The sequence below is a fragment of the Sinohyriopsis cumingii genome, chromosome 15 (genome assembly GCF_028554795.1).
Source record: "Sinohyriopsis cumingii isolate HCF-2022 chromosome 15, ASM2855479v2, whole genome shotgun sequence".
In the NCBI taxonomy this organism is placed as follows: Eukaryota; Metazoa; Mollusca; class Bivalvia; order Unionida; family Unionidae; genus Sinohyriopsis; species Sinohyriopsis cumingii.
Window position 1 is genome coordinate 92,149,360 of NC_142975.1, and position 26,073 is coordinate 92,175,432.

The window sequence follows — 26,073 nt, forward strand, 5'->3', positions numbered from 1 at the left end:
TGGCCATGTGAGCTCATCAATGCTTGGCCATGTGAGCTCATCATTGCTTGGCCATGTGAGCTCATCAATGCTTGGCCATGTGAGCTCATCATTGCTTGGCCATGTGAGCTCATCAATGCTTGGCCATGTGAGCTTATCAATGCTTGGCCATGTGAGCTCATCAATGCTTGGCCATTAGAGTTTAAGTGGGTGCAAGTGAGCAGCAAAGGTCCTGAGTTTTCATTCTGTTTCATGCAAGGTGGATAATAAAATAATATAAATCATATAACCAGCAGATTATGCCATCATCACAAAGGACAGCCTATTAATTGTGAAACTCAATAATCACAATCAATGCCAACAGTTGTCACCACACAGTAAACTTGTGAAGGAAACTAAAAATGCTGCCAGTAGCTTCTCGTGGGTCGGTGGTTCTTTCTGGTGTTTTCCCGGGTTTTTCCTCCACCATTAATACTGGCCGCCATGTATAGCCTATCATGTGCTGAAAAATGGCGTTAAACCCCACAACAACAACAACAACTAAAAATGCTTTGCAATAAACTATGATACTGACAACTTGAACTTTTTCATTTCATTAAAACTACTCTGACTTAAATATTCATTCATTGTAATATTTTCCATCCAAAACTGATTCAGGTTCAAAACTTGCTGTTTCATTACGGTATAAAAAGAAGACACATCTATAGTTCTAGTGATTATGAAGCCAATATAATAAATTCAAAATTTGTGATCAACTGACATTTTCAAAATTTTTATGCTGTAAATACACTGAAAAAGTTACATTTGCAAATATTTAATGACACATAAAAATTAATTTTTGTATACCTTTTTAAAACCTTCCTTTATAAGTGAAGGGTTTAGAGGACTGCGGTAAGTGCGCGACTGCTGTACCACTTTGCATAAATACATCTCCCAAAATATACTGTTACAGGCGGTAATTTCCCCAATATTGCTTAATAACTTCTCTGTTTCTATCTGAAATTAAAATGAAAAGAGTACTAAAACAATTTTCCTTCTTGAAACACTTTAGGCACTTTTATTATGCATGAACTTAAGGTGAGGTAAAAACAATAAAGCAGCACACACTGAAACAATACTATTTGTGTGGTGTGTTATCTTTACTGTAACAATATTATTTGTGTGGTGTGTTATCTATACTGTAACAATATTCATTGTATGGTGTGTTATCTATACTGTAACAACAGTATTTGTATGGTGTGTTATCTATAGACCATGTGAATCATGATCTTTGGGTGGAGTAAAAATAAAATTAAAAACTGTGACAATATTTTTAATGAGGTGTGCTTTCTGTAGATCATAGGAATCATATTAAATCTGTGCAGAGTAGAAACAAATCCAAAACACATTGTGACAATGTTTTTTAAGAGGTACTATCAGCAGTTTTGAGTGGATTTAAAAAAAAAAAAAATATACTGTCTCAGTATTATTTAAGTGGCATGTTATCAGAAGACAGTGTGGACCACATGAACTTTGGGTGGAGTAAAAACATGCACAATACAATAAACAGTGGCCATATTATTCAGGTGTATTATCTGTAGATAAAGCAAACCGTCACATCATGTGACAATATTATTCAGGTATATTATCTGTAGATAAAGCAAACCGTCACATCATGTGAAAATATTATTCTTGAGAATCTGTTGACCTTGTGAATCACTGTATCATCAAAACAAAACAGAGTCTCATCACAAAGTATATCCTATGCTATTTAATTTTTACAACACTTAACACTTGACTCTTGCTCTGGCAAAAATGCAGTCTGCTTAGAAATTATTACATTAAAAACAGTATACTCTTCATTAATCCATGCATTTACAATGTCACCATTTACGAAAGGTAGTCCTGCATGGCAGTACTCTTACAAAACAGGTTTTAATATATTTGGTAATCAGTGTCCCCATAACATGCATACACACAGATGCTGTTGTAAACAGTGTCCCAATCACATGTATGCATATCAATGCTGTCATAAAGTGTCCCCATCACATGTATGCATATCAATGCTGTCATAAGGTGTCCCCATCACATTTATGCATAAAGATGCTGCTGTAAATTGTCTCCATCACATGGATGCATATCAATGCTGTTATAAAGTGTCCCCATCACATGTATGCATATTGATGCTGTTGTAAAGTGTCCCTATCACATGTATGCATATTGATGCTGTTGTAAAGTGTCCCCATCACATGTATGCATAATGATGCTGTTGTAAAGTGTCCCCATCACATGTATGCATATTGATGCTGTCGTAAAGTGTCCCCATCACATGTATACACACAGATGCTGTTATAAAGTGTCCCCATCACATGTATGCATATTGATGCTGTTGTAAAGTGTCCCTATCACATGCATACACACAGATGCTGTTATAAAGTGTCCCCATCACATGTATGCATATTGATGCTGTTGTAAAGTGTCCCCATCACATGTATGCATATTGATGCTGTGTAAAGTGTCCCCATCACATGTATGCATATTGATGCTGTTGTAAAGTGTCCCCATCACATGTATGCATATTGATGCTGTGTAAAGTGTCCCTATCACATGCATACACACAGATGCTGTTGTAAAGTGTCCCCATCACATGTATGCATATTGATGCTGTTGTAAAGTGTCCCCATCACATGTATGCATATTGATGCTGTGTAACTGATGCTGTTGTAAAGTGTCCCCATCACATGCATACACATAGATGCTGTTGTAAACAGTGTTCCTATCACATGTAAGCATATCGATGATGTTGTAGTGTCCCCATCACATGTATACACACAGATGCTGTTGTAAAGTGTCCCCATCACATGTACACATATTGATGCTGTTGTAAAGTGTCCCCATCACATGTATGCATATTGATGCTGTTGTAAAGTGTCCCCATCACATGTATACACACAGATGCTGTTATAAAGTGTCCCCATCACATGTATGCATATTGATGCTGTTGTAAAGTGTCCCTATCACATGCATACACACAGATGCTGTTATAAAGTGTCCCCATCACATGTATGCATATTGATGTTGTGTAAAGTGTCCCCATCATATGTATGCATATTGATGCTGTTGTAAAGTGTCCCCATCACATGTATGCATATTGATGCTGTGTAAAGTGTCCCTATCACATGCATACACACAGATGCTGTTGTAAAGTGTCCCCATCACATGTATGCATATTGATGGCGTGTAAAGTGTCCCCATCACATGTATGCATATTGATGCTGTTGTAAAGTGTCCCCATCACATGTATGCATATTGATGCTGTGTAATTGATGCTGTTGTAAAGTGTCCCCATCACATGCATACACATAGATGCTGTTGTAAACAGTGTTCCTATCACATGTAAGCATATTGATGATGTTGTAGTGTCCCCATCACATGTATACACACAGATGCTGTTGTAAAGTGTCCCCATCACATTTATGCATATTGATGCTGTCATAAAGTGTCCCCATCACATGTATGCATATCAATGCTGTTTTAAAGTGTCCCCATCAAATTTATGCACATTGATGCTGTCATAGTGTCCCCATCACATGTATACACACAGATGTTGTTGTAAACAGTGTCCCCATCACATGTATGCATATCGATGCTGTCATAAAGTGTCCCCATCACATGTATACACAAATATGCTGTTGTAAACAGTGTCCCCCTCACATGTATGCATATTGATGCTGTAATAAAGTGTCCCCATCACATGTATGCATATCAATGCTGTTTTAAAGTGTCCCCATCAAATTTATGCACATTGATGCTGTCATAGTGTCCCCATCACATGTATACACACAGATGTTGTTGTAAACAGTGTCCCCATCACATGTATGCATATCGATGCTGTCATAAAGTTGCCCCATCACATGTATACACAAATATGCTGTTGTAAACAGTGTCCCCCTCACATGTATGCATATTGATGCTGTAATAAAGTGTCCCCATCACATGTATGCATATCAATGCTGTTGTAAAGTGTCCCCATCAAATTTATGCACATTGATGCTGTCATAGTGTCCCCATCACATGTATACACACAGATGTTGTTGTAAACAGTGTCCCCATCACATGTATGCATATCGATGCTGTCATAAAGTTGCCCCATCACATGTATACACAAATATGCTGTTGTAAACAGTGTCCCCCTCACATGTATGCATATTGATGCTGTAATAAAGTGTCCCCATCACATGTATGCATATCAATGCTGTTGTAAAGTGTCCCCATCAAATTTATGCACATTGATGCTGTCATAGTGTCCCCATCACATGTATACACACAGATGCTGTTGTAAACAGTGTCCCCATCACATGTATGCATATCGATGCTGTCATAAAGTGTCTGCATTACATGTATGCATATCAATGCTGTTGTAAAGTGTCCCCATCACATTTATGCATATTGATGCTGTTGTGAAATGTCCCCATCACATGCATGCATACTGATGCTGTCATAAAGTGTTCCCATCATATATATACACACAAATGATGTTGTAAACAGTTTTCCCTTGACATGTATGCATATAAATGCTGTCATAAAGTGTCCCCATCACATTTATGCACATCAATGCTGTTGTAAAGTGTCCCCATCACATGTATGCATATCAATGCTGTTGTGAAATGTCTCCATCATATGCATGCATACTGATGCTGTCATAAAGTGTTCCCATCACATGTATGCACATAGATGCATATTGACATTTGTGTGTACTATGTGAAGTACACTAGCTGTCAAAGGTATAAAAAAATATAAAAAGAAAAAAATACAACTAGGAGAAGGTTAAACCAGGTTGCAAATTGATTATTTCATGTGCTCCCAACTTGTGTCAATAGTTTTACATAATAAAATATTATTGTATTCCCTATGTTATATTTGTCGGTATTGCAATATAGAGGCAGCAGTACACATTGTATCACACCAAACAATAATGCCAATATGTATCAATGTATCATTATAATTTTAAATGGTACATACCTCATTCAGCAGCATCTGATTCTGAATATTAAGCAATACGCAAAGAAACAGCTGAAAAGGAAAATAAAAACAATTTATATTTTCCTGCAGGTCATATATCTCAATTTTTGTAAACATTGTTGCAAACTGTATACCACATATACCCACTTAAAAGTTGTTGTTAACTATATACCACATATGCCCAATGAATAGTTGTTGTAAACCATATACAACATATACCCACTTAAAAGTTGTTGTTAACTATATACCACACATGCCCAGTTAATAGTTGTTGTAAACCATATAGAACATATACCCCCTTAAAAGTTGCTGTTAAAAGTTGTTGTAAACTATATACAACATGTACTAACTTAAATGTTGAGTCCATCTGCAAAGAACACAGACCCTGATCTACCATAGAATAGTGCACTGGCAGAGTAGTGTCTATGCTGTTTGTTCTACTGACTTTTCCTAACAAAGCACACAGACTTAGATTTACCAATGCATCATGTGATGGATGATCTTAGTCTGTGCAGTTTGCAGTTGGACTCAACTTATAAGTGAGTTAATGTGGTATATCTTCACAGAACATTGATAATGCAATGCATGAAACTGACCTAACCATTGAAGTTAACCACAGTGTGGCAGACAGTTGGCTGGATGGATAAGGATAGCAGTACCAATCTTAATGGCATAATCATGTGGCATAAAAAAAATGACAAAACTTCATCGAGTATGAATTACTATTGTAATGGCCTGCCAATCATTTCCTACTTCAAATAAAATGCACTAAATAACTTAAAAGGAATTTACTAAATACACACTCACAATCTAAAATTAATTTTACTAATAGCATTTCTAAATATTTCCAAGTCTAAACTACACAATGAACTGAATTTTTTAAAAGAAAACATTAGATTTTCATCCAATCATATTAAAGTTTACTAAACAATTAAAGTTTTCATCCAATCACATTAAAGTTTTCCTTGAATCACATTCAAGTTGTCATCCAATCACATTGAAATTTTCATCCAATCACATTAAAGTTTTCTGAATGTAATGAGGATGTTCCTTTATTATTAAGGGCTGGTCTTGGTATATTTTTTAAAATTTAGTATTTTACTCACTTTCATGGAGAAACTGCCTTTAGTTGGGTCTAGAAATGCAGTGCATCAATATATACAAACAGAGTACTTTTCCATGTGACTTTTTCTAAACTATTGATTATGAATGGTGACAAGCAATCATCTCTTGATATCATACATTTTTCTTTACCTAATGCAAATACTGAATATTTCTGAATAATGCATTTTCTGCTCTGATAAAGTCACAAAATTACGTTACACAAATATATTTTTTCTCAGCACCCGTTTGAAATTGATAATTAGCAACATGATGTTCAATATATTGCTGCAGAATGTTCAGAATAATCAAGTTTGAAAATAGGTAGCAGTGACATTAATCTATGAGATCAAGTTATTGCAAGGACTCAGATAATATGGTCAATGAATCTCTCAATACACAAGTTAGTCAAACAGGGGTGATAACTCTGTAAAATATTGATATTACTAGAAGTGTGGCTGTGCACAGGGTATGATATCCTACATCTGTTAGGTACATTAGGACCAATAAACATCCCATCTCCCAATCCACAAACCCAATGTCTTACCTGTGTTCACAGGCTTGCCATTATAACCACTGTTACTGCGCAGAAAAGTTACTACTATATTGCATAATGCTCATGGAAGTGAAACAAAAACCTACTGAATCCACTGTACCATTGTATATGGGTCATTGATACCTATATAAAATGTAAGGATGCTCTACTCAATGGAATGCATCCCCTCAAACAAGTTTCATGACTATGGTATGATCATAGATGTAGTCATAATCAGATAAGTTGACCTATGAGTTTAGCATTATATATGATCACATCTATATGACTACAGATTCATAAAACCAAACAACCTGAAAAGTTTATCCCACCTGCCTTACAAATAAAGGCATAATAACACTGCAAACCTAATTTAGCCTAAATTGTGCATCTCTCTGCTGATGAAATGCAAAAATCGCAACAGTCAACCGATAAAACAAGTTTACATAATCCAAGGTCCACAAACAATATACTGTGACTTACATCAGCTATAACCTTGAGGGACTGTATGTAATGTAGTTCTGTCTGTAACAGTTCCCAAATGGCCTCCTGCTGGTCATGCTGCCGTTTAGTCAGGGCCTGAAATGTACAGACACACAACTTTTGAAAATATGAAACCTAGGAAGTAGATAAAATTAAGGAAAATGTTACTGAGTGAACAGATAATAAATAAGAGTGAAATTTGTTAAATTAAAAAATGAACTATACCCAAATTTTGTCAAATCTCAACAAATGCCAGGAGTGACTATTTATATCAAAGATTGGGCTGTTTAACATAATGCATGCAAGGAAACACTTACTGTATTTATGGAGTCCATTATTAACTAAGATGAAAGTCACATTCTCTATGCAAGGAACAATAGGTGAAACAATGTACGATTTTGCCAAACATCTGCCAAGTGGAAGAATGGAATCATCACCGTTACCACAAAAGCGTGGCATTGGTGGTATTTTATCACCTTATTTCACATATGTCTTTAAGTTGGTTTCTCATGCACAATATAGTTGGAGTCTTGTGCACAAATGCTACTTGGTAAGTTCTGAACTCTCTCATCAAAAATAGGTCAGTGTGACCTATATGCATGCTACAGTAATTCTGGTTCAGGCTTATATTCAAGTCAGTATCTAGTTCACTGCTGATCACAGGGTAATACAACTCTGAATATGTCTTTTGGAGTACATTTGTCTTTGACCTATTAAAACTAAGTTACTGTGATCTAAATGTTGTACTTCAAAAGCTTAAGTATGTTTCCTGTTTAAATCAGTGGGTAGAGATTTTGTGTGGTACAAATGAGAAGGAGGGGTTGGTTGGCAATGAACAAAGGAACCTTAGAGTGTAAATAATTCAAACTCACACTGGAGGGGAAGTAAACCTAGAAGAAAACTTGTACAAAAAGTTAGTCTAGTTCTCACAGTAGTATCTTTAAAATCTGGAGGAAGTTTAAAAAACTGGCATGCATAACATTTGAACAGCATTACCTTAGCTAAGCGATATGTTAATCTGATTGATGGAGTCTTGGCAAAGGCCAGGCGGTTTGATGTAATCATTACATTATAACAGAAATTCTTTGTAAGCCTACATTATCTGGTATTAATCTAAAGTATACTTTTGACACGTGAGTCACCATAAATTTAAAGGGTCACAGAGAATGTCACTCATTTAGTTGATAGTCTGTTCTTTAGAATAAAATTAATATAGTAATTATTTGACTAAGAGTCAAGGTAATAAACAAAGTAATATAGTAATTATCTGACTAAGAGTCAAGATAATAAACAAAGTAATATAGTAATAATATGACTAAAAGTCAAGGTATTAAACAAAGTAATATAGTAATTTTTTTTTACTAAGAGTCAAGGTAATAAACAAAGTAATATAGTAATTATTTGACTAAGAGTCGAGGTATTAAACAAAGTAATATAGTAATTATTTGACTAAGAGTCGAGGTAATAAACAAAGTAATATAGTAATTATTTGACTAAGAGTCAAGGTAATAAACAAAGTAATATAGTAATTATTTGACTAAGAGTCAAGGTAATAAACAAAGTAATATAGTAATTATTTGACTAAAAGTCGAGGTATTAAACAAAGTAATATAGTAATTATTTGACTAAGAGTCGAGGTAATAAACAAAGTAATATAGCAATTATTTGACTAAAAGTCAAGGTATTAAACAAAGTAATATAGTAATTATTTGACTAAGAGTCGAGGTAATAAACAAAGTAATATAGTAATTATTTGACTAAGAGTCAAGGTAATAAACAAAGTAATATAGTAATTATTTGACTAAGAGTCAAGGTAATAAACAAAGTAATATAGTAATTATTTGACTAAAAGTCGAGGTATTAAACAAAGTAATATAGTAATTATTTGACTAAGAGTCGAGGTAATAAACAAAGTAATATAGTAATTATTTGACTAAAAGTCAAGGTATTAAACAAAGTAATATAGTAATTATTTGACTAAGAGTCAAGGTAATAAACAAAGTAATATAGTAATTATTTGACTAAGAGTCAAGGTAATAAACAAAGTAATATATTAATTATTTGACTAAGAGTCGAGGTAATAAACAAAGTAATATAGTAATTATTTGACTAAGAGTCGAGGTAATACACAAAGTAATATAGTAATTATTTGATTAAGAGTCGAGGTAATAAACAAAATTGTCATTTAAAATGAAGAATAATATGAGCTTTCCAAGAAATCTTTTGCAATGGTGAAATAAAATCTAAATGTTAGGATCTATTAAATTGGCATTTGTGTATAAGTTTGAAGCATCTGGAAACAATTCTGGTGCTTCTGATCCATAACACATCTGTTTAAAAACTGGGGCTCTTAGTCAACTCCAAATGGCTGTACTAACTACCATTACAACATTGAGGATGTGTAGCCTTGGTCATAATGAAACAACAGAGCAACACACTTCTGCAATGGAAACCCATCAAAGATGTGTACTGGCTTGGTCATAATGAAACAACAGAGCAACACACTTCTGCAATGGAAACCCATCAAAGATGTGTACTGGCTTGGCCATAATGAAACAACAGAGCAACACACTTCTGCAATGGAAACCCATCAAAGATGTGTACTGGCTTGGTCATAATGAAACAACAGAGCAACACACTTCTGCAATGGAAACCCATCAAAGATGTGTACTGGCTTGGTCATAATGAAACAACAGAGCAACACACTTCTGAAATGGAAACCCATCAAAGATGTGTACTGGCTTGGTCATAATGAAACAACAGAGCAACACACTTCTGCAATGGAAACCCATCAATGATGTGTACTGGCTTGGTCATAATGAAACAACAGAGCAACACACTTCTGCAGTGGAAACCCATCAATGATGTGTACTGGCTTGGTCATAATGAAACAACAGAGCAACACACAATGGAAACCCATCGATGATGTGTACTGGCTTGGTCATAATGAAACAACAGAGCAACACACAATGGAAACCCATCGATGATGTGTACTGGCTTGGTCATAATGAAACGACAGAGCAACACACTTCTGAAATGGAAACCCATCAATGATGTGTACTGGCTTGATCATAATGAAACAACAGAGCAACACACAATGGAAACCCATCGATGATGTGTACTGGCTTGGTCATAATGAAACAACAGAGCAACACACAATGGAAACCCATCGATGATGTGTACTGGTTTGGTCATAATGAAACGACAGAGCAACACACACAATGGAAACCCATCGATGATGTGTACTGGTTTGGTCATAATGAAACGACAGAGCAACACACTTCTGAAATGGAAACCCATCAATGATGTGTACTGGCTTGGTCATAATGAAACTACAGAGCAACACACAATGGAAACCCATCGATGATGTGTACTGGCTTGGTCATAATGAAACAACAGAGCAACACACTTCTGCAATGGAAACCCATCAATGATGTGTACTGGCTTGGTCATAATGAAACAACAGAGCAACACACTTCTGCAATGGAAACCCATCGATGATGTGTACTGGCTTGGTCATAATGAAACAACAGAGCAACACACAATGGAAACCCATCGATGAATAAATGATGAATGCCAGTTTTAACTAAAATCTGTCTAAGATGCTAATCTTCACCCGAAATGTCCCACAGAAGATGCTGATGACAAGGAGAAAAAAGACCTCCATTACAGCCTGTACTTGGCTGTTAAAGCAACACTAAGGCATCACCTATTACTCATTGTTGGAGATTTTCACTTGCAACTGGCAAGACAGAATTCTAGAAAAATCATGTGTTGATCAGTGGCAAGTGGAGACACTCCCTGGTAAAATTTAGGGAACGATCACATTCAGTTGGTAGCCATGCTTGCCCAAAAACTGAGAAAGAACAAATGGAGCAAAAGAAATAAATTTTAACATTGTCAAACTAGAAGATCCCAGTATCAACCCAACGCTTAAAAAAAGAGGTCTATTGCACAATCAATGTAAATGACTATATATTCCTTCAACACAATCAAGACAGAATTCTGAGAGCAGGTTTTTAGCTAAAGGAAAACACAGAGAAAAAGATATCCGAGTCAACCTGGAATTCCATTGAGGAAAGAAAATAGAGTAAGAAATGCCTACTAGAGACAAAGTCACCCAGGCTCAAAGACAGGATTTACCAAGAGTATACTTTCAAGGACAGAATAGTGAAAAACAGCTAGAGGTGCCATCGGCATTTCAATGAGCAGCTCAGTGAAGAAGTAATACTAGCAGCAGAGAGACAGGACATGAAGACTCTGTCCAAAATAACAAATAAACATAAAGGAGGCTATGCAGCAGGTCAGAAGGGTGCAGCTTGGGACAGTCTCTTTGATGAGTGGGAGTACATGATGGCAAGATGGAAGGGCAAAACTTTCAAAAGGCACTGAACAAAACACTGAATCCATCAAAGCCTGTAAAAAAAGCGAAACCTGGTGAGGACAGCATCTGACCAAAAAGGATTAAGTCAGAAGATACAGTAGATCCTCTGAGAAATATTTCAAAAAATATGGGGGAGCTATGAAATCCTGCCAAGTGGAAAACTGGAATCATTGCCCAGTTACCATAAAAGGGTGACCTCGAGGACAATAATCTAGAGAGGCATCATCCCACTATTTTTAATCAAATTTCAAGAGTTTTAAATGTAAGAAAGTTAGCTACCGTATTTTCCGTCCTACAAGTCGATGCGGAGTATAAGTCGAATTGACCAATTTTGTAAATTTTCCATCCTTCGTCCATATATAAGTCGATTCGGAGTATAAGACGAGGCCAGGTCAATAACTTGGCTTTGTATTTTATACTAGTAACTAATAGGGAAAAAAAGCATCAGTTTTTTTGCAATTCTATTCAACTTTGCTACAACCTTCAGCCAACTATGAAGGCAATTTTACTTAAGATTTTACTGACAACTGACAAGTACATTTAAACATTCAATGAATTGAGGTTGGCCTACCTGCAGTACCAATATAAAGGACCACAATATAGATTTATGTAGATGAATTACTTACAGATGCATTTACCACAGGACAACTGTAGTGAAGTAAGGCTCTATAGTGAATTAAGGCTCTATATTGCAGTGAGGCTCTATAGTGAAGTGAGATTCTAGAGTGAAGTGAGGCTCTACAGTGAAGTGAGGTTCTATATTGCAGTGAGGCTCTATAGTGAAGTGAGGTTCTATAGTGAAGTGAGGCTCTATAGTGAAGTGAGGTTCCATTGTGAAGTGAGGGTCTATAGTAAAGATCCCTTCAATGAACTGAGGTTGTTGTTGTAGGGTTTAATGCCATTTTTCAGCACACGATAGGCTATACATGGCAGCCAGTATAAATGGTGGAGGAAGAACCCAGGAAAACCCCAGAAAGAACCACCAACACACGAGAAGCTATGGGCAAGCTCTGTCATGTACCTACACTGGTCAAGCCCGAGACTTGAACTCACGCAGACAGAGGTGAGACAGCAGTGATCCGTAACAGTGAGTGCTTTAGACCACTCAGCCACTCAGGGCCACATGAACTGAGGAGATAATATCTGCAGTAGATATGTTAAGGGGGAGGAGAAAGAAAGTAACCCTAAAGCTAAAATGAAGATGCTCTTGTTGCATTTGAGAGAAGAGTAAAGAAAATATTTTACTTACAGATGCATTGTCAACTAAGGAGCTCCAGTGAGGTTCAATAGAGAATACCTCCTCATTAAACTGAGGTTGTCCTATCTGCAGCAAGGATGGGGGAGATGGCAGACCATTCATACTGTAGCCATTTAAGATTTCACTCAACTGCTCCTGTTTCTCCTTGTCCTGAAATAAGAAATGAACAACATTAAAGTCAATTACATTATACTTTTTATAGTGGAACTGCCACTGTATTTACTGGAAAATTAAGGTGCAAAAAACCTTATATTATGTTCCATCTGTGATTCCAGATTTGATGGCATGTACCAGTAAAGTTGTTGTACAATGTAAAGTCATGTACAAATTTGTTATACAATGTAAAATTGTGTACAAAGCTGTTGAAAATTGTTGTACAATCAATGTAAAAAGCATGAACTTAGTGATGTTGTTAAATATCAATGCAAAATCCTTAAATGAAGCTGTACTTAATGTACAACCTTCATACAAATTTTACACAAGGAATATTAATTAGTCTTAAAATGCTGTAATTTGTTGTACAATTAATGTAAAATCTTGCACAAAGTTGTTGTAAAGTCATCCAAACTATAGACATTTATCAAACCTCTTATATCATTAATTAAGTCAATTCTTTGACTCATATTTATCAGGGATAGCAGTTTAGAGCAAATTCAATATTACAGTAAAACCTTTCTTGAGAGACCACTGCTATGAGAGACCAAATATTTTGAGAGACCAGAATCTCTGTGCACAGATTTATTGATTATATAGTGTTGTGACCTGTTATGAGAGACCACCTGTCTTGAAATACCATTATTTTTTGGCAGAAAGGGTGGTCATTCAATACAGGTGCATGACAAGACAGAGTTCCAAGATCCCTAATTTGAATAATATTTCTTATATCTTGTACCTTGCAGGACAAAATATCCAGACAAAAATGATTACCATCCTCGAAAATAAAAGGCTAATTTTCATCCTTAGTAACCATAAACAATTTTACGCTGCAGTGTTCTACCACTCCTTAGGTTAATACAAGCGTTGTGTCTCTTTTCAAAGTCAGCATTCAGTATGTTTTCAATACTTTAACACTAGATTTAGTTACTATCTAAAAGAAATACTGCCTGGAATATTCTAGATGGTTGCCATCTCAAAACGGTGTTACTGAAGTAAAGGCCATCACCCCATGTACAGGATCAGCTTTTATAATCAGGTGCATTTCCTTTTATGCTTTTTTAATACCTTGGTACTGATGGTCATTTAAAGATGACATTACAACTTGTAGCAGTGACTCTTATATTTTTTCAACAAGTCAGATCTCAAATTAATTGTTAAGCTGACGTTATTCATTTAATAAATTCATTCACTATGTATAATTTATCTTTCCTTTAATTCTAAATTGTGTCTGTTCATTTCATTGTCAAGGAACTGTACATGAAATAACTCTATGGTACAAGCTGCTCTGGTGGTTTATGTGGTTATAGCATCTGCCTTGGATACGGAAGGTCGTGGGTTCAGGATTATAAATGTGACTCAGTGGGACATGATGCTACATGTCTGCAGCATGATGCCACAGTGCTAGACATCACTATAAACTGTCACACCACAGATATCATATCAATATGACTGGAAAATTGTTATAGATACATTACAAATCACACACACACACACGCTAACATGATGGTACATGATTATTTCCCATTTCTGGTCTCCTATTTTCACATGTCTTTTCTATCTGAAAAGCAGTGTAAATAAGATCCATTGAAATTCAGGTTCACTGTTTGAATAAACACATTTAAAAGTCAATATTGATTTTTGTGCTTCAAACATACTTTAAACACAACTAAAATCTAAGAGAACACAGAAGTAATTATTTAAAACTGGTTGCCAGTGAGAACTGGAATGGTACCAGTAGGTATATTTAACCATCCTCATCACCTACTGTATATGCATTTTTTAACAACTGCAAAAACAATATGTATCTGTCATTATAAAACATATATCCCATTATAAAACATATATCCCATTATAAAATACATATCCCATGTGGGCATGTTTACCATCCTCAAAGAACCATGTACATTAACCATTCTTAAACTGAGCAATCCTATGGCAGAATCTATGCATGGTATCTAATACATCCCAGGTCAGGAACCAAGCAAGTTCTAATAGAAACATTACTGTCAATCTGTGTAAATTCCAACAAGATGTGTGAACAGCATCATATATAGATGGGCCAAAAATTAACCCTATCTCAGCACCAGGTATTGAATGGTAATTGTTTACTTGACAAGAATTAATTAGGGTAAGTACAGGTACCAAGTGTGAACAGAATTTACAAGTTGCATTAAATGTATCAACATATAGCATCCATTCAACTGTGAACAACACTACTAGCTGTACCTTATTTATCCATATAAGAACCTACCCAAGTGAGCCACATTATAAAGCTGTACCATACTAATTCATATATAGCACCTATTCAAGTGTGAACAACACAAAACCATAATGCACTTGCAGATCTGGGTCTGTGCTGCTTGTTTGATATCATTCACCGAATTTCATAGCATAGAACCACGCCTGAAAAGTCATATGTGCAAATAGGAGACCAGATATGGGAAATAATCATGTACCATCATGTGCGTGTGGATTTGTAATGTATCTTTAACAATTTTCAAGTCTTCAGACTGGCTTTAAGCTTCACTGAGATTATGCTGTGACCAGTCATAACTATCTTTATATCTGATAACTTGTTTCTGGTTGACTGAGAGTGGAAACCCAATCCCAATCACAAGAACATATTCTGAATGTGAACAGGACAATCTATAATTGAATCATGCAGAGTTTGAAGTGAAATTAAATTTTAAAATCTGAGGGTCTGTGATTTTATTTCTAAATAAAATTAAAATAAAGTGAAAATTAATAAATAATTAAAAACCAAATATCTGTAAGTGCTAAAAAAGTTGTGCACTTTCTCGACTAGGTTAGCCTAATAAAAAACTGTCTAAAAAAGAATTTTGGTGGGATTTAGGTAGAGCCATTCATCATTTCTTTAAATTTGTTGTGTTTTTTAAACTTAGGTTTCCTTCAGTTTTTTAATAGGCTTTTTTAGGTTTCTGAGGTCAAAATGAAAATTTAGTTTTTCTGAGGTGTCTGAGGTCCACTTCTAACGTTGATCATGTCAGTCAGGTTGACCCTTAACTGACTCTCAGCAAAATTGAGTTGTAAATAATGTGTTAGACTGAATTTTCACGTCTATATGAGAAGTAAATAAAACAAGTCTCTAGAAGGGACTAGCAGACAGCTACCCAAAATGATTTTCCAGAAATCCAGGCATAGACCATTTTTCATTTAGCACCAACTAGAATTCATCAAAAAATATCTTTTGGCCAAAATCCCCAAGCTGATACAACCAGTCCAGTGAAAAGTAATGGTGACAAGATTTATTGTTGGCTGTCACCATTTCCTTTTATTACCCACCAGACATCATACGAAGTTGTCCGTGAAATCAAATGTTGATATAATTTTCTATTCTGGAGGAGTAGTGATAACAAGGTTTTCAAAATGGCTCCCAGGGTAGCCATACTTGATGTCAGATTGCCATGGCATCATTTTCATGATTGACAAACAAAACATCGTAAGAAATCCTTCTGTGAAAACCCGATGTGGTCATGACCATTCATTCAGAGAGAGCAACTAAAACAAAAATATTCAAGATGGTTACTGTGCCCAAGCAGCACCATTTTCATTTGCTATCATCAAGAGCTAGAGTGTGATGGCAATCCTCCATAGAGCTAATGAGAAACTGCGATAATAAATCTGTGCTAAGTGTTGGATAAACAGATGATGGACAGTGGACAACAGGCCATCCCATCAGCTCTTCTGGTCGATGACCAGTGGAACTAACTAGAAAAGTATTGTTCTGGTTAGAAGACATACACCAGTTTTAATATAATCATAGTAGTTGTTTGAGGAATGTAAAGTCAAGATTACAGTTTGACCTTTGCTAGCTAGCCAATTAATCCAGCATAATCATATAGTTGAATACAGCTATAACATATGCAGTCCTAAAGCAAGAGTATGAATACATTCCAGCATAATATACAGTACTTACAATATTATGCATCTCAGAATAAGGTGATCCCTTCTATAGAGTGGCTATGGTCATGGATCACATTTCATTATTTAATGGTAAGATCATTTTTAAATACCTCAATATAAGGCAATCTCACTTAAAATGCAGCCTATTGTATGGCTCCCTTGAAAATGCCTATAATAGGAAGTACTGTATTCAGCCTCCCATCAAGGGCATTACAGTGAGGGAGTGCTGTATTCCAGTTACCACGAAAATCATTATATCAAGGGAATATTTATTCTGGCTCCCATGAACAGCATTATATATATAGGGAGTACTGTAGTCTGGCTCCCATGAACAGCATTATATTGAGGGAGTACTGTAGTTTGGCTCCCACAAAGAGCATTATATTGAGAGAGCACTGTATTCAAGTTCCCATGAACAGTACTTTAGTGAGGGAATACTATATTCCAGCTCCAGTAACAGCATTATATTGTGGAAGTGCTGTATTTTGGCTCCTATGAACAATGTTATATTGAGGGAGTACTGTATTCAGGTTCCCATGAATGGTATTATACTGAGGGAGTACTGTATTCAGGATCCAATGATCAGTCTTATAGTGAATTATATTATCTCTCTTGCAGTGAGAGAATACTGTATTCAGGCTCTCATCAGCAATACTGTATTTTGACTCCCATGAGAGGTGTTATAAGGGTAATTCTGTATTCAGGCTCCCATGAAATGTGCTGTGGAAAGGGAATACTGTAGTCAGTCAGGCTCACATTATCAGTGATATAGTGAGGTAATAGTATATTCTGGCTGACTGTAATATTAAGTACAACTGAAAAGGTTACTTCCTTGTTCTGGATATTCATGATCGTTAGTAATTTACCATACTGGATAATTCATGTTCATTAGCAATTGATCATACTGGATAATTCATAATCATTTGTAATTTACCATACTGGAAAATTCATAATCATTTGTAATTTACCATACTGGATAAGTCTGGATCATTAGTAATTTACCATACTGGATAAGTCTGGATCATTAGTAATTTACCATACTGGATAATTCATGACTATTATTAATTTACCATACTGGATAATTCATGACCATTAGTAATTTACCATACTGGATAATTCATAATCATTTGTAATTTACCATACCTGATAATTCATGATAATTAGTAATTTACCATACTGGATAATTCATAATCATTAACAATTTACCAGACTGGATAGTTCATGATCATTAACAATTTACCATACTGAATAATTCATGATCATTAGTAATTTACCATTCTGGATAATTCATGATCATTAGTAATTTACCATACTAACAGCATACATATCTTAAAGAGTTTGATATTTTTGGCAATATTATATTTATGAATTGAATATGGCAACATTACTAATGATAATATAATATGAAATATATTATAGAAAGTGAATACTGTATTCAGGCTCTCATGATCAGTGATACAGTGAGGGAGCACTATATTCAGGTTAATTGTAATATTAAGTATTCTTATTAAGACATTTATTGCTTGCTTGATATATTGCAATGATATATCATCCATGGTCCAATATCAGATTTCAAATATGTGAATGTATGTCTTGCATTTAGAAATAAAAATAATAAACACCATGTGAGATTTATCTGTGTTTTTTTATTACACTGAAACCTGTCACACATTTCAACTAATGATTAAAAACATTAACTTGATCAAATTAATAGTATGTGAAAATATAATTATGCATGATATATAACCTTCATTCCAAAATGTCTGCCAGTCCAATGCTGACAATTTTCTAGTTGGGTCAACAAAAATTTGAAGTGGCTGGTGCTTGAGGGCAGCTTAAAATGTTTCTGCATTGATGATGCTGGAGCACCAGAAACATTTAAAAACTGTTTGCCTTTCAGGCTAGGGAGAAATATGGAAAGATGGGACTCCAAACTGCTTGCCCTTCAGGCTAGAAAGAAATATGGAAAGATGGGACTCCAAACTGCTTGCCCTTCAGGCTAGAGAAAAATATGGAAAGATGGGACTCCAGAATGTTTGCCCTTCAAGCTAGAGAGAAATATGGAAAGATGGGACTCCAAAATGTTTGCCCTTCGAGCTAGAGAGAAATATGGAAAGATGGGACTCCAAACTGCATGCCCCTGAGGTTAAGAGAAATATGGAAAGAGGGGACACTGTATGCAATGGCTTAATAAATTAATGACTGGCAAGTTTCTGCATGAAGACTTTGCATGACAATAAAGCTAAAGAATTTGTTTATTATAAATAATTAGTCACTTCGATAGGTACACCTTGCAGCTTTATTTTCATGTCCGGAACAACAAGTGCACATCAGCACTCTAACAAAACTGGCAGACGAGCCCAAATAATATTTTTGTAAAATAGCAATTAACTAGCTCTTTAGAGAGCTAGACATGCTGACCTGCATGGCTGAACATCTTCTATACATAGATTACATTAATGCCTGTATACTGATGACCTGTGAGTGTGTAGTGTTGGATGTATTTGTATACATACTAAATTACCTGTTGACAACAATGAAATACTGCTGATATGTGAATCCTGTGAGCTGCAATGTAGTTTGTTAGCCATGTGACTGATGTTACCCCATTGTGATCAGTGATGCAGAATAGACCCACTGTATTTTCCTATGTGATGTAAGAGGTGACTAGTGGAAGGTGGGAGGAGCTGCGTCAGTTGTAAACAATCTGACTGAAAAGGTAGGGGTTAAATTCTAAATATCAGCCCAGGTCAGTTATCAAAGTGTGTCCTTGGACAAAACATTTTATTCCAATTGCCTTGTCACTAAATAACCTACCTGTGTTACTGTGTCATAAACACCAGCCCATACAAAACTTTACAATCACTAGAAGCAAACAAAGCTATGCTCACGTAATGTCGACATTCATACATACTCTTGACACCTGGGCTCTTTTCATTATATGACAATAACAAATTTATCTCACTACAACTTTTTTCTATTTTGTGTCCAAGTTCAGCAAAAATAGGCATGCAAATGTTCCCCAAGAATTCAATGTCAAAATAATCAGGTGAAGCAGTGGATAATTACACACCGTCAGATCTGATGACTGTAGATTTTTAGAGAAATTAGTCACGTGGGCTTAATGCTTCATGTAATGAGACCTATAAAGAGACATTCAAAAGTCAGGTACTAATTGCCCTGTAGTTTTCATCAGATCATGGAGAGCAATTCACTAATGTCAATAATTGTTATGGCTCTTCTGAAGTACTCCAAATAATCCTCAGGTATATGAATACAAAATTTAATGCTTTCATGCAGGTGTCTACATTAAGTGTTAACTGCATTCAAATGGAATAATTTCCTCCTGTAAGACCATATTAAGAAAGGTTTTATACGTTATGATTTACATCATACGGGAAACCAATAATGATAAGCTAAGTGGTACATACATAAAGCTCTTGAAAGTGGAAGAGACCTCGTGTTTTTGCTCATGATTCTAATAAATAATGAATAAAGAAATGGGATCAGAATTTGATCACAGAAAAAACCCAAGCATTTTAATGTATTGGTTTGTCTTTGTGTTTTATAGCACAGAAACTGAAGTACCGGTATGTAATTGAGTGCTAAAGTGTCTTGCCCAATGACACCCTAAAGTAGCCGACTCATGTTGTTGTAAAGAACAGATTCAAACTTGGACCCCTTTCATCACAAGTATGGCAAGTTAGCCACTTCCCCATGGTGGCTCATCCATTTTAAGGATGGTTTCTGTAAAGTTTGGTCAATTCTGTTCAGTACGTCTTTTTCAGAAATCATTTAAAGATTTTTCTATTTTTAGCAACAACAGCCATATTTCATGGTGGATCAGCATGTTTATACAGATCTGAATAGCCTTTATGTGAGGATGGTGTAAAATTTCTGTTGAGCGATTTTTGAGAAAAAGTGGTTACAAGGTAATTCTCTTTTTAGTGATGGTGGCCTTATTTTATGGCAGACTGACATCATCTGAGCAAGCCTGAAACACCATTATGCCCGTATGCTTTTTGTCATATTTGGCTACATTCTTTTGAATGGTTTTTGAGAATTTTTTAAGATTTTTTTTTACTGTAATGGTAGCCATAATTGGTGTCTGATAGCATCATTTACACCTGAACAGCCTTCATGTACGGAACCTCTCAGCCAAATCTGATTTTAGAAGAAGCTGAAAATAGTAACCATTGATGGATGACACACAGCAGTCTATACATGCCAAAAGCAGGACCATCAAGTTCACCTGACCTTATGTCAGGTAAACTAAAAAGTATCCAGGGTGCTTTGTGAAAATAATTTCTTTTATCAAATCTGCTAGTGATCTTTCTATGAAACTGTCTTTCATTAATCTGTTAGAGTGATCTTTCTATGAAAAGGTCTTTCATTAATCTGTTAGAGTGATCGTTCTATAAAAAAATCTTTCACATCTGGCAGTGATCTTTCTATAAAAAGGTCTTTCATTAATCTGCTAGTGACCTTTCTATGAAAAGGTCTTTCATTAATCTGTTAGAGGGATCTTTCTATAAAAAGGTCTTTCATTATTCTGTTAGTGATCTTTCTATAAAAATGTCTTTCATTAATCTGTTAGAGTGATCTTTCTATAAAAAGATCTTTCATTAATCTGTTAGAGAGATCTTTCTATAAAAAGGTCTTTCATTAATCTGTTAGTGATCTTTCTATAAAAAGGTCTTTCATTAATCTGTTAGAGTGATCTTTCTATAAAAAGATCTTTCATTAATCTGTTAGAGGGATCTTTCTATAAAAAGGTCTTTCATTAATCTGTTAGTGATCTTTCTATAAAAAGGTCTTTCATTAATCTGTTAGAGTGATCTTTCTATAAATCTTTCATTAATCTGTTAGAGGGATCTTTCTATAAAAAGGTCTTTCATTAATCTGCTTAGAGTGATCTTTCTATAAAAAGGTATTTTCATTAATCTGCTTAGAGTGATCTTTCTATAAAAAGGTCTTTCATTAATCTGTTAGAGTGATCTTTCTATAAAAAGGTCTTTCATTAATCTGCTAGTGACCTTTCTATGAAAAGGTCTTTCATTAATCTGCAAGTGATCTTTCTATGAAAATGTCTTTCATTAATCTGTTAGAGTGATCTTTCTATAAAAAGGTCTTTCATTAATCTGCTTAGAGTGATCTTTCTATGAAAAGGTCTTTCATTAATCTGTTAGAGTGATCTTTCTATAAAAAGGTCTTTCATTAATCTGTTAGAGTGATCTTTCTATGAAAAGGTCTTTAAAATTAGGGTTATACTATCTTCAGTATATGATCGAGGCTATCTAATCACTAACACTTAAAGTACCATTAAAAATGACCAGCAACCAGTCTAGAGTAAGTGTATTTTACATTTGACTGTAATTTAGATCTCTAGCTGTCACAGTGTGGGAAAGATTGCCAGTAGCTACCCATGGGTTGGTAGTTCTTACCAGTGTTTCTCCATGTTCTTCCTCTATCAATTATATTGGCCACCATGTATAAACTATCAAGCGCTGAAAACAATATTAAACCCAAAACAACAACAGTAACAACCTTATACAGGTGTTTACTATGCAAACAAATTGTTTATTATTGTGCTACCCAAACTGACCTGCATTACACTGGACATGTCATCCTATCCATGAACTAACTGGTCATGCAGTACAAAGAGTACATGGGCCATATCAAACAGGCTCCAGGCAGAAAAATATTAATTAGGGAAATATGCTTTCAGCTTCTTGGTAATAATTTATTAGTTAGGGAAATATGCTCTCAGCTACTTGGTAATCTATTAATTAGGGAAATATGCTTTCAGCTCCTTATTAATGTATGATACTGTAGTCTCATATGTTGATTTATACACTCAAATAAAACAAGCACATTTTTTCTACAGGAGTTCATCATGCTAATCTGTTTCCATAACAATAATAGCTGTATCATAAAAACATCCCTATTTAATTCTGAAATGATGCTTACTGGTATTGCCCCCTGAAGGGTTCCAAAATAAGGATCATTTGGTTCTGTGGGTTTAACACTAATTTTTCAGCACATGATGGGCCATGCATGCCAGCCAGTATATTTCTTGGAGGATGAAGCCTGGAACAGCCTGGGAAGAACCACCAACCCACTGGAAATTTCTGGCAAGCTTTCCCAAATACCCACATTGGCTGAGATGAGACTTATTACCATGTGGAGTTGAGATTGCATGATCTATAAAGATGAGTGCCTTAGATCATGTGGTAAACTGGGGTCCCCAAATAGGAAATGCAAAGGTAAGAATAAGGAAAGTGACATATTACAAAGATACAATTTAATATCCAATATGGAACAGTTCCTTAAAATATGTTACAGGTGGCAAATGTACTATATTTACAGCATTAAGGCATGACTATATAACATGAACTCATCTACATTAAAATGGCTGTGACAAGAGGCAAGTGTGGGTCCATCTCTCACATGAGACAAATCCTTAATGGATTTGAATTTTGCATTTCTTATGGCAAAGCAACACTTCAATGAAGGTAGCATACATTTCTGAAAATATATTACAATGCTACTGCATGCTTAAATTGATATGATCAAACATTTCTGGCGAGATCACTGCTACAAACTTAAACATAGTTTATGAAAAGAAAAGAAAAGACTATTTTGAGAAAATTTGTCTCATATGAACATGATCTATTCTTAAAGGGAGGGATATCATATAAGGCAAACAAATATGTTTTTCTGGTCCGCCGAGCATACCTGTTTTTCTTTGCCAACCCTAGCGCTTTTCCCCACACCCACTCAAAAACAAACAAATAAATAAAAAATTCCCAACATTGATTTGTGTATCTAACTGAGCAAGTTTAGCCCAGGACTTGAAGCATTTAGTACGTAATATGTACTATTCATTATCATCTACATGTTAAAAAAAAAAAATCCCTACCTACCTACCCTAATTTTAAAACCAGTGCAGTAGGAAATACACATATTTGTTTTTTTTTTTGTGGCCTAAAATGTGGGGGAATGAAATAATGCATCATTTATTGACAACTGGTTGAATTTTTTGGCACAGTTTCTTTTCTTTCCAAATCAGCATAACTCATATGTTCTAGAACAGACACTAATGAGTTTATCCTGTTTAAGAAAGAAAATACTAGCGGTACACAGTATTACTGGTATAGTAGTTTACTGCAGTAATTTTTCCCAACAGTATCTACTATGTTCCTTTTCTTTGCATCAGTAATTTGATTGCTTATGTCAGCATGGAATGTCCAGTGGCCTAGTGGTTAGAACGCCCATCTCGGTTGCGGGAGGTCATGGTTTTATCCCCGGTTGAGTCATACCAAAGACTTCTAATAATGGTACTAATAGCTGCCTCGCTTGGCGCTCAGCATTAAGAGGTTAGTGTTAGGACTGGTCGGCCTGGTGTCAGGATAATGTGACTGGGTGGGACATCATGCTACAAGTCTGCGGCATGATGCCCCAGTGCTAGACATCACTATAAACTGCCACATTGCAGACATCCTAGCGATATGCCTAAAAAATGGTTAAAGCCATGTAAAAAATCCAAATCTCTCTCTCACAAACACACACACACACACATACACAGCATGGAATGTATTGAAATTCCTCTGTATTCATGTTATGAATTTAATGAAATTAAAAACATATTTTTAATTTTTATGACAAAATAATTTTACATTTTGTTTTATTCATTTTTCTTTACAACAACAGTTGTATTTGTCATATATTCTTTTTGAAAATTACAGAGAGACTGTAAATCATCCCAATTTGTTTAGGAGAGTAGCTGTTTTCTGTTTGAATTTTACTTCATTTCTCCGGTCCACAAAAGTTTTTTCTTGCTTGTTGAGTAAATTTATTTTCTGTTTACTCACACTCTCTGGGTCCAAATCAGGGAGATTAGTGTTCACTATCTGAGAGACTGGGTCCAAATCAGGAAGATCAGTGTTCACTATTTGAGAGACTGGGTTCAAATCAGGGATATTAGCATAACAACCATTTTTTCATAAATGTAAACCTGAAAGTGCATATCATACCAAAACTAAGGAAATTAACCCCAGTGAATACAATGTGTGTGTGATTTGGATTTTTAACGTAGCTTTTAACAATTGTTCGGTGATATCGCTATGATGTCTGCAGTGTGGCAGTTTAGACTGATGTCTAGCACTGGGGCATCATGCCGCAGACATGTGGCATGATGTCCCACACAGTCACATTATCCTGACACCAGGCCAACCAGTCCTAACACTAACCTCTTAATGCTAAGCGCCAAACAAGGGAGCTGTTAGTACCATTTTGGTAAGTCTTTTGTTTGACTTGGTCAGGGATCAAACCCATGACCTCCCGCATCTGAGGCAGATGCTCTAACCTCTAGGCCACCTAAACGGTTCCAATGAATACAAATTACTCAACTTTATTAATTTTTTTATATGCTATTTTCACTATTCTTCACACATTTTGTCTCTCCAAGCACTTTTGAACTTGCCAACATATTTCTTCTTTTTTGATGCTGTATTTTCCTTTGAATCCATTACTGTATGTTTCAACATGGTACCAAAATTAATTTATTTCCAAACAGTTCAAGAACTGTTTCATACTTGTCAATTTGCCTGCAAACTGTTATACCTGACACAATAATTTACTCAATACTGAAATACTGTTGAGTAAAATGCATGTACAATAAATGCATCAGTGTGTGTCATGCACCATGATCTGATTGGTTGTTAAGTCAATAACAACTTAACTGACAGATTACGATAGTCTCCAACAGTCATAAGCAATCTATTGAATGCTGTTTTAGCTTGAAATATCTATGCTTGGCAGATCTGTGATTTCCAGGAGTTCTTTGTGTGCAAATGATTGGGGCCAAAATGAAAAGTCTACCAGACAATCTGGGAAACTTGCCATGTATGTGGTATCCCACTCAAAGTTTCCTTGTCTATTATATCAACAGCGTAGATCAGGGGTCTCAAACATGCGGCCTGCCAATCCATATCCTGTGGCCAGCAAAATGATTGGCATCACAAGGTGTCGTGAAAGATAAGAAAGTTGGTGCAGCCTGCGGGCCATCGAAAATGCCCTCATGTGGTCCTCAGGTTGTTTTGTTTTTGAGACCCCTGGTGTAGATACCTGGTAATGAACTGAAGGCTTCAGAGTCAACACTTTCTATTTTTATCAGCAAGCTCTCTAATGTCAGCCCAATGTCTTTCCCAAGGGTCAGCTATAGTGTAAACATAATCATCCTACTTATCAAAC

At 35.5% G+C, this 26,073-nt stretch overlaps 1 protein-coding gene and 1 long non-coding RNA gene across 6 annotated transcripts in view; one reads left to right on the plus strand and one right to left on the minus strand.

Annotated features, from left to right (window-relative positions):
- The window catches only part of LOC149782311 (pleckstrin homology domain-containing family G member 5-like), a 416,669-nt gene that overhangs the window by 27,050 nt on the left and 363,546 nt on the right, over positions 1-26,073 (minus strand). For all 5 annotated transcript variants that reach the window (XM_089933695.1, XM_089933694.1, XM_089933693.1 and 2 more), the window contains 4 exons: positions 12,730-12,888; positions 7,097-7,192; positions 4,981-5,031; positions 826-975 (listed from right to left, as the gene is read on the minus strand). In XM_089933695.1, the coding sequence (XP_089789821.1) occupies positions 826-975; positions 4,981-5,031; positions 7,097-7,192; positions 12,730-12,888 (456 nt within the window). The remainder of the gene's footprint in view (positions 1-825; positions 976-4,980; positions 5,032-7,096; positions 7,193-12,729; positions 12,889-26,073) is intronic.
- The window catches only part of LOC149782312 (uncharacterized), a 49,818-nt gene continuing 42,909 nt past the window's right edge, over positions 19,165-26,073 (plus strand). The window contains exons 1-2 of the long non-coding RNA XR_016414327.1: positions 19,165-19,537; positions 20,636-20,750. This is a non-coding gene — a long non-coding RNA (uncharacterized LOC149782312). The remainder of the gene's footprint in view (positions 19,538-20,635; positions 20,751-26,073) is intronic.